General features: G+C 35.9%; 1 protein-coding gene across 16 annotated transcripts in view; it reads right to left on the minus strand.

Moving 5' to 3' along the window:
• FKBP5 (FKBP prolyl isomerase 5) overlaps nucleotides 1-15,051 on the minus strand; it is a 98,443-nt gene that overhangs the window by 35,256 nt on the left and 48,136 nt on the right. For all 16 annotated transcript variants that reach the window (XM_060162671.1, XM_060162672.1, XM_060162675.1 and 13 more), the window contains 2 exons: nucleotides 14,423-14,567; nucleotides 547-689 (listed from right to left, as the gene is read on the minus strand). In XM_060162671.1, the coding sequence (XP_060018654.1) occupies nucleotides 547-689; nucleotides 14,423-14,567 (288 nt within the window). The remainder of the gene's footprint in view (nucleotides 1-546; nucleotides 690-14,422; nucleotides 14,568-15,051) is intronic.

Raw genomic sequence — 15,051 nt, forward strand, 5'->3', positions numbered from 1 at the left:
CCAACTAAAGGTGTATTTTACCTAGTTACAATGTTTTAGGCATTTCCCCTCTTTAATTTTTTAATTAGGCATGGCCAAATATGTATAATTCAACACAATGAATACCATTTTATCACCATCTACAGCTTCTAATGAGGAAGTGAGATCTGTGACATTTATAAACCTCTGTAATATGAAAATAGCTTTACAACTTGCTTTATAGCTTTCGGTATATTTCAACATGTATCTCCCACATTTGCATCCTGTCTTCTGATCAGGTTTGAGTATGTCATAACTCACACCACTGACCAGAACCTTTATTCCTAAGCCTGTTGTCTTTTGTTTATTTGGATATGACCGTTTGCTGCCAGAGACACGTTTCTAAGAAAGCACTGGCACACATCCCTTGGGTTTGTGGGAAACAATTCAAGAAGCCAAGCTCCAAAATAAATAAGTTGGATCTGATTCTCAATAGCAAGCTCAGCTCCTTGTTCCACTGCCTGTTGCTTTGGAGCCAGCACTATAGTAGAGCAGATGCTAACAAGGCAACATCACACACATACTTGCCTCAAAAAAGAGAGTTGCATTCGAGGGAATTTTGGGGAGACTGCCAGCCGAGCCATATGCATATTCTGGTTTGCACAGTAAATGACAGATCTCTCCTTTCTTCATGGTAGCCACCCCAATGTCCCATGCCTTGATAACTTGGCCTAGGAGAAAGGAAAAAGTGGTTGAAAGCTATAAGTCATATTTTAAAAGACTTAATTGTCACGAAACAAAAGTTCAAACAAATTTCCAATTCCTTACATACTATTCAGCTAGGAAGTAGGGGCTAAAAAAACCCTCAGTGAGACCTATACACTAAGAAATAAATTGTGATTTTTTTTTTTGAGGGCTATCAGAGAAGAATCTCTGCTGAGAAGGATGAAAGTAGTGCCAGTTTCTAAACTACTCAAAGACTAAGTCTTTGAAAAGTGGCAGTAACATCATCTTTGAAATGTGGCTGGGCTGCAGTTGTTGCTTAATTTATAATTTCAACCATAAGAATAAGTGCGTGTTTTCTAGGCAGAAATGGAACAAAAATAGTATAGAAAATGGAATTTGTCCTAAGAAAGCTTATAATTTAGTTGGGCAGACAAAAACAACAAACAAGAAACCGGAAAAGTATAAATTGTATAAAAAGGCCCATGAAACAGATTTCTTCTCAAAATTTAGAGTAAGAAAAAAAGTGGGTTTTGTTTTTCTAAAAAAAACAGAATGATATGTGTCTTTTTTTGCCAAATCACAAGAAGTGCAGAACTCAGAATTTTTTTTTTTCCCTACTTCCAGGGAACAAAGCTTACTGCTCAGCTGTACAACTATATTAACCCACATAATTGTAATTGTATCTTACAATAAGCAGTCCCAAATCCTTTGGGAAACAACAGAAAATGTACAAAATTTCAAGGGATAATATATACATTTGAGGTGCTATGTCAAAGACTTAAGTATTCAAAGTGAGATCAGGTAATAAGCAATGAACTCCAGAGAAGGTGAATTTTGAAGAGAGCTATCATCTTGAACTGAGAACTGATGTTAGGATTAGAGTAAGGATGATTAGAATAAGGGGAACCCTATACTAAGGTATGTAAGTAGATATGGACAAAGCATTTGTGACTCATGACTTCAGCTTAGTCTTAGGCATTACAACTTTTCAAAATATCAGATACACTTATTTTAGTTAAAAGTGTATATAAGGTATACATGCCAATTATTAAAACACACGAGAGAAAGATATAAGTGAAAGGTAAAAGGTCATCCATTTCCTCCTTAAAAGAAGCCACTGTTATGTTTTTTTTGTACCCATCCACTGTGTGTCGCTTTTAAAAAAATTTAAAACACAAATGACAGCATACTATACATTCAGTTCTGAACTGTTTTCTCATTACATAGATATATATTTTAATTATATAGAAATGTTATAAATAAATATATAATGTTTAAAATTTATTCATTTATATGTATATACATATCTTTATCCATCAGCAGATAGGATATGCGTTTTAGGGGTTACACGTGCAGCCTGCTTTAACTTCAGACTGACTAAATTAGAATACCAGGTCGGCCCCATATTAGTTGTGTGACCTTGTGCAAGTTTCCTCATCTGCAAAATGTAGATAATAATAGTACCTGCCATATAGTTGTTACAAGAATTATTAGATAAAATATGTCAAGTGCCTGGCATATAATATGTATTTAATAAAGGACAGTTATCATCATCGTAAATACATACTGACCTACTTCATTCTCAGTGGCTTCATAATATTGCAGTCACTCTACTATTGAGATACATTGCCAACAGTACTCTAATAAGAATTTTTGTCCCTTATGTTTGCCTATTTTGTGCAAGTGTATTTGGAAGGTAAATTCCTGGAAGTGCAAAGGTGATGTGCACTTTCCATTTGATAGACATTGCCCAACTGCCCTTCCAAAAGGGCTACACCAATTTATATGCCCACACACGGTTCCAATGTGAAAACAGTCTAGAATCATCAGAAGAAATGTAAAGTCTGCTGTTGACAGGCTGCTCTACTGTCACTGATGCTCTTCAAAGACTGCAATGGCTTTAGCATGGGCCATTTAGAACAATTTTTTTTTTTACTCTCAACTCCGATATTTTAAGACAAATACCTTACACCCTCTTTCAGGAAATCTTTATACTATGGGGTTACTACTGTACATTTGTTCAAGGCATTCAGCCAATTACTGAGGAGCAAAGGTCTGTCTAGGTACTAAAAATACAAAGGTGGCTGTTCTCTTCTTCCTTCCAAGAAACATGCAATGTAGTATGGCTAGTGGAGCAGAAAGATACCTGCCCTGATTTTTTTAAGCATAGTGAACACTAACATAAGAGTACAAACAGGGGCTTTTGCCTTGGGGTGGGGTTGGAACAGTCAGCAAAAGCTTACTTCACAGATGATGCCTATGCTAGGCCTTAGAAGTTGGAAACGTCAGCCTGGCTATTAAATCCACAGGAGCCTCAAGCTGAATAAATCATGCCTATGCCTTTGGCTCTTCTTCTCATTCAGGAACATTAAAGCTTCTTTTAAACACTGAGCTTTAGACACTGAAGGAAACACGCTGAGCAAAGAGCCAGACTGATATGAACACAGGTATATTTCTAAAATTGCCAATCTTGGGCCTCTTTTCTTAAAAAGCACTTCCCCCTGATTTAAAAAATAATAATACATACTCATTATAGAACAGTTGGAAAGTATATAAAAGCACAGAGAATAAAAAACCTCTGAAATTTCAGCATCTGGGGTAAACTGTCAATTTCTTGGCTCGTTTTCTTCCAATTGTGTATGTATACTTTGTTTACATATTAAATTTTTTATATATACATTCTTAAAATTCTGATCATAGTTTATTTGGTTTTGTAGCCTACTCTGCATTTCACATTATATGAGCATTTTTCTTGTTAAAAGATAATACCTGAAAACATGACTTTTAATAACTATATGCTATTTACTATTTCATCTTTTAAATATGCCATAATTTCATTACTCCCACTAATAAATATTTAAATTGCTTTTTTTTTTTACTCTTATTAAGTTGCAATAAACAACTCTGCACCTAAATCTTCACATGATTTTTTTTTTTGCATAATGAAAGCCTCTTACCCGACACATTAGGACTATGGTTGTAGGTTAATTTAAAATGTTGCTTTAAGTGAGGAATCATAAAAATGAACATATACAACCTCAAACTTTTTTTAAACTTAAAACCTATCAAAGTATGTTAATTCACTAATCCTGTGATAGAAGTCCAAGGCCTTGTCTGCGTGTGACAAGTGATAAGAGTTCTATATCATCTTTACTATATAAATCACACTTATGGCATATAATTTGCAACTTACAACATGGATTTCTTTAAAGTGAAGTAAGAAGTAGAAGACACTTGTAAAAAGCAATCAGTATGTGGAATCCTTCTGGTAAAAATGTGTTCTGAATGGCCTACTTATTTCACCTAGCGTTTACCCACCCCTAATGCAACTGCCATTTTTTAAAAGATATTTATTTATTTATTTGACTGCCCTGGGTCTTAGTTGTGGCACGCAGGATCCTTTAGTTGCGGCATGTGAACTCTTAGTTGCAGCATGTGAGATCTAGTTCCCTGACCAGGGATCAAACCCAGACCACCTGTATCGGAAGCTTGGAGTCTTAGCCACTGGACCACCAGGGAAGTCCCTCAATAGCTATTTAAAAAAGGCTTTTAGCAATTCACTTTAATAAGTCTTTCCAAAGATGTTCAACTTAGTTTTCAAAGAAATAAGTCCCATTTCTTATTACACTAATTTCAGAGTTTTATATACTATCTAATGAACTTATATAATTACAAAAAGGACAATGGATATAAACAAGTTTAGACTGATTCTTAATAAGAGTCTGAGGAAGAAAAAAGCACACCCTAATGTCTGGAAACTGCCCGACACTTACAGCTAGGCCTTGGTGATTCTGAAGCTGGACTGGGGCACACAGCCAAGCCATGTTATTCTCCTGTTGGACATAACAATCTCACAAAACATCAACGTCAGACAAGGTCACTCTGAGACCATGAAAAAGTGAGACAAAACAAGAACACTTCAAAATTTTGTCTGAGCATGGACAAAAAACAAGGTCCCTGTGCAACCTACAAAATACCAAACATCCCCCTCTCCTGGTGACATGAGTGACTTCTGCTTCTCTACAGGTGTAGCTTTAGTCTCACTCCAGTCAGCCCTCCTCCTAGATAAGATTTACTAAGATACCCAAAGAATCACCTGCATCCCAACAATACCCAATCCAGAGCAAATCCCTTCTTCCTTAAACTCTTCCCCAAATCACCTAATACAAGTCCAAATCCTATAAAAGACCTTCTGAACACTCTGAGACACCTCCAGTTTCCCATGGTGTGCAGTCTACCTCCCTACGAGTAATAAACCCAACTTGTTCACTATAGTTGTGTTCCTAGTGGTCTGCGGGTGGAGGGCATTGACAAGGCTCACTCAACTGGCTGAAGCATAGTGCAGGGCCACAGTGAAGAATATGAAACTAGCGGTGTCACTCAGTGTATTTACAAGTAGAATGGAGAGCAGCAGTTAGTCTGGAGTTGGTTAAGCAAGCTTCTACCATATTTCCTTAGATTCAATTCCTAGAAGTAGAATTACTGGGTCAAAGCATAAACATTTTTAAGATTCTTGATCTTTGGGATCTTTTGATCTTTAGGGTCTTAACTGTAGGTATAATACACCAAGAATATATAAACGCAATTTATTCTTCCACTTGTTCTGGACTTCAATTTTACTGGCTCAAACACAATTTATCAACTTCAGTAGTCCCATTCCATTAGTAACAAAATCTGAAATAAGAATATATATTTATTTTTAAAAAAAAGAATATATATTTACACAAATATATAATGTATCTATCTTTAAGTGTAAATGCTTTTTATATATACCTAACTATAGGGAAGTGAAACGTTAGAAGTGTACAAAGCCCAGTATAAAAGCAATGCACTGTATTTTTCTTCTCTCTGAAGAATATTATATAATTTTTTCCGATTAAGAAAATCAAAATCAAATTTTATAGGCTCATTGTAGGCTCATCAACTGTAACAAGTGCACCATCCTGGAGGGGGTGCTGATAAGAGGGGGAGGCTATGCACATGGCGGGGCAGGGGGTACACGGGAAATCTCTGTACCTTCCGCTCAATTTTTGCTGTGAACATAAAACTGCTCTAAAAAAATAAAGTCTATTAAAATATCATACAACACGTTTTAAAATATAACATTTTAAATTAATCGCTGAATACTTTCACTTATAATAGACTATAGTGACCATTTTAGAACATTCTTTTTTATTGATTAAAAATTTTTTAAATTGTGGTAAAATACATAAAAATGACCATTTCAACTGTTAAGTGCACAGTTAAGTATGTTCACACTGTTGTGCAACCAATGTCCAGAACTTTTCATCTTGCAACACTAGAGGTCTACTTATTAAGCTACTCCTCTTTTCCTCCTGTCCCAAGCTCCGGCAAGAATTTTATTCTACTTTGTTTTTATGAATTTGGTTACTCTAGATTTCTCTAGATGTAAGTGGAATCATGCAGTATTTGTCTATTTGTGACTGGTTTATTTCACTTAGTGTAATGTCCTCGAGGTTCATCAGTTTTGTCCCATGTGAATAATACTCCTTTATAGAAATATACCATTGTATGTACATAAGACATTTTGTTTATCCATTTGTCTATAGACAAACATTTGGGTGGCTTCCACCTTTCAGCTATAATGAATAATGCTACAAATATGGGTGTACACATATCTCATTAGGACCCTGGTATATACGGAGAAGTGGAATTGCTGGATCATAGGTTAACTCTATTTTTAATTGTTTGAGGAACTACCATACTGTTTTCCATAGTGGCTACACTATTTTACATTCCCACCAACAGTGCACGGGGGTTTCAATTTCTCCACAACTTGCTAACACTTACAAATTTCTTTTTCTTTTTTTTAAAATAGTACCTGATGGTGTGAGGCGATATTGTTAAATTTTTTTTTTGGCTGTGCCACACGGCATGCAGGATCTTAGTTCCCTGACCAGGGATCAAACCCATGGTCCCTGCATTGGGAGCGCAGAGTCTTAACCACTGGACCACCAGGGAAGTCCCTCTCACTGTGGTTTTGATTTGTATTTCCCTAATGATTTAGTGATGTAGAGCATCGTTTCATATGCTTGTAGTCCTTTTGTATATCTTCTTTAGGGAAATGTCTATTTAAGTCCATTGTCCATTTTATAATCAGGTTATTTGAGGTTTTCTGGTTGTTGGATTATAGGAGTTCTTTATATATTCTGGATATTAACCCCTTGTCACATACATGATTTGCAAATATTTCCTCCCATTCTTTAGGCTGCCTGTTCACTCCATTATTGTATTCTTTGATGCACAGTTTTTAATTCTGATGTAGTCCAATTTATGTAGTTTTTACTTTTGCTGCCTTGCTGTTGGTGTCATATCCGAGAAATCATTGCCAAATCTAATGTCAAGAAGCTTTGCCTCCAAGTTTTCTTCTAAGAAAATACAGTTTTAAGTCATGTATATCTTTGATCCATTTCGAGTTAATTTTTGTATGTGATGTAAAGTAAGGGTCTAACTTCATTCTTTTGCATGTGAATATCTAGTTTTCCTAGCATCGTTTGTTGAAAAGACTGTCCTTTCCTCAATAAACAGTCTTGGCATCCTTGATAAAATTATTGACTATCTAACCTTTAAATGCATGTTTGCATTTGAAACCATTGATAATATTGACATTGTCTTTCTTTTTATGCTAGATAAAGCAAAGTTTTTCCTGTGTATTTTTTTCCTCTTATAAATTTTATTTAGTCTTATTTTTAAATGTCTTATAAAAGGGCTCTGATAATCATCCCTATTCCCTACCAAAAGTATCTGATTATGAATTCAACAAACTCGTTTATATGTTAAGATTCTTTTAAAGTGTTCATATGTCTTATGTTACATTCTATTTTTGCCATTTCTCTATTTAATTACTAAGAAAACTGATCACCAGATGATCTCTCCCCACCGTCATGGCTTATCATTTCAAAAACGGGGTGAAAATAATCTGTGCTGGGACAACCTTAATGATCAACTCTGCCAGGCTAAACTGCTAGATACCTGAAGGCAGGAGTCATGTCTTGATTATTTTTTATTTCCCAAAGAACTTAAAACCACAATACTATACTCAATAAAGGAACACGGTCCATGCTGCAGTATCTAATTTAAATGGAGTTAGAAATGTGTTAGCTTCTCCCAGTCTGCTCTCACCCCTGCCTAAATTAGCTTCTCCTTAATATCCACTCGGCGATGAAACTGGAATCATTCTTACTCTATTAGAAAGTACCAGGTAAAGCCAAAGAAAGTACTTTCTGAAAGTTTGCTGTCTTTCTGGCTCACATTTTTGGGGAGGGTTAGGAATATTAAATATTTTGGCCTAAAAGCCTTCTTTCTGAATCCTGAGTGCTCCTAAACTGCAGGTTAAAAAAAAAAGTTAACAGATGTTAAGAATATATTTATGGCGGAGCAAGAGTATCAGTAGAAATTTAAAGGGAACACATGGTTAAACCACAACCCACAAGCAGCTGGCTGCATGGTTACCCATTACTAGTAAGTGTATTTTACTACTTGTAAAACGTTGTCAAGGCCTAAAATATGTGAAAAAAAATACACTTCAAATAAAAATTAAACTTTAAAAATAGGAATTAGCCCACAATACCAAGCATGTAATAGCAATAATTTTGCTTTTGATAAACCTCATTAACTACATCATTCCTGTAAGAAAAATGTCTGGTGCACAGCAGGCACTCAGTAAATTCTGCTGGACCAGCACCTACTTTGTTTCTATACCTAGTGTTTAGGCTAGTTTTAAACCTTAAGATCTAACATAACTTGAAAGACGCTGCCTGGCTTTGAATCCTGGCTCTGCCACTTTACCGTATTAACTTTGGGCTAATTACTTAATCTCCTTCTGTACCTTAGTTTCCTCATAGGTAAACAAAAAAACCAAAGCAAACCAAAACTAAAATGGTCATAGTAGGTACCTAAAACATTTTTAAAAAATTGGTAAAGTGGACTTCATCAAAATTAAAAACTTTTGTTCTTTGAAAGATCAATTAAGAAAATGAAAAGGCCAGCTAGAGACTGGGAGAACATACTTGCAAAATACACATCTGATTAAGTGCTTGTCTTGTTGAGTACAGCTCAAAAAGATTGTTGGTTTTTTTTTAATGGGCAAAAGATTTGAACAGATACTTCACAAAAGAAAATATACAAATGTCCACTAAGCACAAGAAAAGATACCCTCAATGTGACTAGTTACCAGGGAAATGCAACTGAAAACCAAAATGAGATACCATTTCACACCCATTAAAATGGCTAAAGTTAAAAAGACTGATAGTACTAGTACTAATGGTTGACAAGCATGTGAAAAACAAACTCTCAAACACTGCTGGTGAGAATGCAAAATGGTACAGCCACTTTGAAAAAACAGTATGGTATTAACTTACAAAGTTAAACATATGTTTTACCATATGATCAACAAGTCCACTCCCAGGTATTTACCCCAAAATAAATTTACCCAACATAGCCACACAAAGACAGGTATATGAATGTTCATTACATTATTCATAATAGCCCCCAAATGGAAACAACCCCAATGTCCGATTTTTTGAATGGATGAACAAATTGTGATGTTTCCATACTTGTAAAATGCTACTTGGCAATTCAACATGCATGAATCTCAAAATCGTTATGCTAAGTGAAAGAAGTCAAATGCCAAAGATGACATATGATTCCATTTATATGAACTTTTGGAAAAGGCAAAACTATAGTAACAGAAGTCAGATTAGTGATTCCATGGCCCCGGGTCCATAAGAAAACTTTTTAGGGTGAGGAAACTGTTCTATATTTTGACTGTGGTGGTGGTTACACAACTATTACCCAAATTCATCAAGCTATATACCCTTTAAAAGGGTTAAGTTTTATTATATGTAAATAGTACCTCAATAAAAAACTCAGTCTTATACACAGATGTTACTATGACTGTCACCTAAACTATACTAAATAAATTGTACAAAAAAATCTATAAAGTAATAATAGGATTGGTGTGAGGATTAAATGAGATAATGCATTAAGCCCTTTGCCTGGCACTATAAGTACTTAAAAAGTATTAGCCATTAGTCTTTCAACATATACTTTCTCCCTTTTACTCCAATATGCTAATGACTGCTAAATTAAAAGATGTTTTTACCAATAATCATGGGTCATCATGCATCTAATAAGGTAAGATTAACGTTAAAGGCAGATCACTGATATTTACTTCATTATGGTTTAATCTCAATAGTAAGAGAGAAGTATAGGTATGTGAAAAATCCAAAATGACTGGTTTGTTTCTCTTCTCAAATCTGGGGAAAGAATATAAGAGAGAGGATTTTTATCTTCATAATTCCCAACCATGTTAGTCATATACGAAGAGCACGAAAAACCACTTCACTGAAGTAGCCTTTTATCAGAAATCACCAGACCTTTATAGGGGTAGATGGGGAAGGGGTGAAGCTTTAGTGTCCTTGGATTTACTTATAAGAACAGAGGTAGATACAATTCTTTCAGCCCCCAAAGCCATCCCTTCACAATTTTAGTGATAACATATTTGCTGCAGGCAGGGAAAGGGAAAGAACAGAACCCCCGTTGTGGAAGTATACTTGAAAATCCTGAGTCATTCTTATTTCAACTTCTTTTAAGATGGGTTATGGACACAGTTCTAGGAATTCAGAACATGTAACGAAGACTTAGTTAAGAAAATCCAGTGAGGGAAACCATCATCATTCTAATATCTGTAACATATTCTGTAGTGGTGATAACCAATTGTCTTAGATTGATCCAGTTGTCGTTTTTCCAGACTTCCCGGGGCTAAAAAAGATGGTTAAGCATTCAAAAGGTCTGTATGCAGGCATAGTAAATAGGAGTGAGGACCTAAACTGCTGTAACACAGCTCTTGCCACTCTATTGTAAAGCCAGCCAATAATCCCAGTACTGTAACAACAGTAACAGAAGATTTGAGTGCTTACTATGTATTAGGCTGAGTGCTAAGCAACAGTGTATACTATCTTATTTAATCCTCAACATATAATTGTATATACTATTATTATCATCACTTTATATATGAGGGAAGTGAAGCACAGAGTTTCAAAGATGGTATGAAAAGAACAACAGACACATACAAACAATGTGTAGGTATACCTCAAATTTATACTTATGGTATGTGTATTTTTAATGCAATTTTTATAGATAAGTTCTTATGATTCTATTTTATTTTATTTTATTATTATTTTTTTTTTGTGGTACGCAGGCCTCTCACTGCTGTGGCCTCTCCCGTTGTGGAGCACAGGCTCTGGACGTGCAGGCCCAGCGGCCATGGCTCACGGGCCCAGCCGCTCCGCGGCATGTGGGATCCTCCCGGACCGGGGCACGAACCCATGTCCCCTGCATTGGCAGGCAGACTCTCAACCACTGCGCCACCAGGGAAGCCCTATGATTCTATTTTAAATATTGAAGTCACAATAGAACCCCAAAATCAGTGTGACTTTCCACTGAAATATTTCTATTTATTCCCTTGGGAGAGGTACAATATAAGGGATCAAGAGAGTTCAATGTACAATATTTGTGCTACAGTTATTTATATTATTTTTCTTCATTATGTTATGAAGTAGCTACTGCCATAACATATAGGTATAAAACTATAAACTGCCTAACCAATGTTTGTTTTATAGGCAACTGAACACATTATGTTATAGAAGTTTTACCAGAGGGATATTGTTCTAGTCTCATATTTCTAATTATCATCTTAAGGGGGCCTCTGAAGGTTCTGTAATTGTGTTGGGTTTAGTCCTTTACAGTTTTTGTTCCTGTACTCTTTGCAGAATATACAAGAATGGAATCTTAGACTCAGGATTAATCTCAAAGCTCTTCTACAGATGCTTCCTTTTTGTAAGAGCAGGGAAGGTTAGGTGGCTTACTCATGTTAACATACCACAGGAAAGAACAAAGACAGGAACCCTGGCTTCCCAACACCCAGCTGGATGCTCTCCCCATGAGACAACACTATCTCTAGATAGGTGTGCCATAGGTACCAAGTCAACTGGAAGTCGCCTCTTTTCTCTCTGCTCAAAATTCTAGGAAAGATGAAAGACACATTCACCATTGCATGTTTTACTGAGAAAATCTGGGTAGAGAAGCAATTCTTAAGTCTACTTGCAAAGACAACTGCTGAGAGGAGACCTATTATCTTAAACCTACCAACTTCTTCAAGACAGAAATTCAAAGGCGGGGGGCAGTGGGAACAAAGAGGTCTGATGAGGCCATTTACTCTGAGGTCATCTAAATTAAATGATGCCACAGCCATGCTGGTGGCCCTGGAAATTCACATCCTTACATCAACAAAAATGAAAAAAAGTTTAAGTTAACCGTCATCCTTATCTGCTATGGTAAGAAAAAAAAATCTGTATTTGATTTTGATTGCTATCTTATTGAACACAAGATTAATCTCACATGAGCCCTGAAGACCCAAAGGAGAAGGGAGCAGTGGCACAGCCAGCACTAGACCTTGGAGGGAGTACAGTTGTACAGGAAGCAGAAGTCACCATGACATACAAATGCCTGTGGGTACCAGGGAAGGCAGAGAGGCAGAAAGAGTTTAACTCCTTAGCTACTTGCTGTTTCCTTTCCCACATCCTTGCTTAGCGAGCAACTCAACTAAGGTGTAGAGTCAGAAAAAGAAAGGAAATATTCAACACTGAGCCATGGTGGTGAATGAGGGGGATCGCCCCTTTTCTCCTACACTTGATCTGGGAACAAACTAGAAGTCTGCTATATCTGTGGCAGATAAGAATAAAAAGACTCTGTATTTCAGCCACTAACTTCCAACAAGCCACATGGTGGCTATTCAATTTGATGTATGGGCTACTATTCTTCTTCCAAGATTAAAAAAAATAAGAATACTAAATTAACTGAAGACATTTAAAAGCATTTGTAAAGAAATTAGTAAAAAATCACATTTAAGATTTTAAAACAGTGGTTCTCAACTTTTTTTCCTCAGGGCCCCTTTATATCTTAAAAATTGAAGACCCTAAGTCCTTTTGTTTGTATGCTGTATCTACTGATATTTACCATATTTTAAAATTTTTTTAATAGTTATTTACCAGTTCATTTAAAATAACAATAACCTCATATGTTAACATAAATTATTTTTATGGAAAATAACTATACTTCCCAAAAGAAAAAAATTAGTGAGAAGAGTGACGTTGTTTTATCACTTTACAAATGTAAAATGTGTCTGACTTAATAAAAGACAACCAGATTCTCATACCTACTTTTGGATTCATCTGTTGCAATTTTTGGCTGAAGTATATGGAAAAAATCCAAACCCGCACATATAGATAATTAGAAAAGATAGGAGTTTTTTAATAGCCTTTTCAGATAATGATGACTATAATCTGATACTACATCAAAACTGGACAAGTGGTAGTTTCATAAAGGTTAGTTGCAATGTGGAATCTGAAACCATTATCAATGAACTTTTCATATTATGTTACGTTAAAATCCATTGGTCTAGCTTACACATCAAATGGACCTTTTACTCATGCATAATTTTATGACGTCTTGCATTGGTCATTGGGAAAATATTGTTCACTGAGTCACACAATCTTCCAAATGTTAACACATTTCATTTCATGATATTTTAAAAATCACATTCATTAATACTCATTGATCTCAACAGAAGTCTTTTAAGTTTTGGGAAGCTGTCGAGCTCTGAGTAGCAGATACAAATTTTCCGAAACTGTAATTTTCACTTGAAAACTCAATGGCAACAAATACTGTCAGTTGTTGTCCTTGAAGTGACAGGCTCACTTCATTCATTTGCGAGAAAATATCTGCCAAATAGGGAAAAATCAAGTCTGAATAATCATAGTTTGCCCTTTCAAATAAAAATGGTGCTTCGGGCTTCCCTGGTGGCGCAGTGGTTGAGAGTCTGCCTGCCGATGCAGGGGACACGGGTTCATGTCCTCGTCTGGGAAGATCCCACATGCCGTGGAGCGGCTAGACCCGTGAGCCATGGCCGCTGAGCCTGCGTGTCCAGAGCCTGTGCTCCACAACGGGAGAGGCCACAACAGTGAGAGGCCTGCGTACCACAAAAAAAAAAAAAAAAAAAAAAAAATGCTGCTTTATGGAAAAAATGCAGCTAGTTCAGCTCTCGACTAAAACAAGTACACAAGTGCTTTCCCTTGAGATAGCCACTGTAGTTGGGGATGCAGAAGTGCTTTATGTGTGCTCTCCCATCTGTCACAAAATATCAAAACAATGTGAAACTCAAGGATTAGGATTTAATAAAATTAATATGTTTTACACCTTATCAAGGACATTCTTAAGTGATACTGGCCGCCTTTTATTTTTCTTATTTAAACAGTGAGTGAGGGCATACTAATGGTATAGTTTGGTGCCATTGCCTAGATTTGTGCTAAGGCTCCAGCAAATATTCACCATTGCAGCTTGGTACCATCGGTGCAAATGTCAACACAGTAAAATAAATAAATAAATAAATAAATAAACATCTTAGTATTATTATGAAAATAATTTTGACACTATGGACCCCCTAAAAGTATCTCAGGGACCCCACAGGGATCCACGGACCACACTCTGAGAACTACTGCTCCAAAATATCTTTATTTTTGGCAAGGATAGGATCCATGAGAACTACTGCTCCAAAATACCTTTACTTTTGGCAAGGATAGGATCCACTAGCTCCCATATAATATAAATAGCAATAAATCTAAGCAAAACACAACTCAAAAAAAAAATACCCTCTTACCTTTGCCAAGACTAAAGACAAATGGTTCGTTTCGATCATGACTGGAATCAAACTTCTTTCCATTTGACAATTTTCCTTTGTAATGGACATAAACTTTGTCTCCAATCATCGGGGTTTCCTCACTATTCCCCACTCTTTTGACAATCTAGAAAAGACAAATGTCAAGAAAAATGAGGTTAAACATTTTATTTCTAATCAGAGAATAAAGAGGTCACACAGTCCCTTCCACATCACTCAGGCACATTTGCAAACAACTGTCTGTCCTTTCTAAAGGCTTCCCTCCCAGTTCTCTCAATGATCCTCACTGTTACAAAATTATCCTGTACTACTCTAAATCTTTAATGCTATATTTAATTGTATTGTTAATCACACTATTCTCTCAAAATAATTAATCAATAGATCTTATTTCACTGGTTTAATGCCCCATCTTTTGACACTGAAATCTTTCAAAACACAGAGTTAGTCCATGTACAAACTGAATTAGACCAAAAAGATTAGTGGACTTTCAAAAACATTCAAAAAGAAGTCTGAAGCAAAGTTTCAAAGGTGAGATTTTTATTTCTCTCCTTTGCTAAAAACATTACCTTTTGACTAGATTCCACTAGTCTGGTTTAATTTCAAAAAGCCCA

This window comes from Lagenorhynchus albirostris, chromosome 10 (genome assembly GCF_949774975.1).
Source record: "Lagenorhynchus albirostris chromosome 10, mLagAlb1.1, whole genome shotgun sequence".
NCBI classification, from domain to species: domain Eukaryota; kingdom Metazoa; phylum Chordata; class Mammalia; order Artiodactyla; family Delphinidae; genus Lagenorhynchus; species Lagenorhynchus albirostris.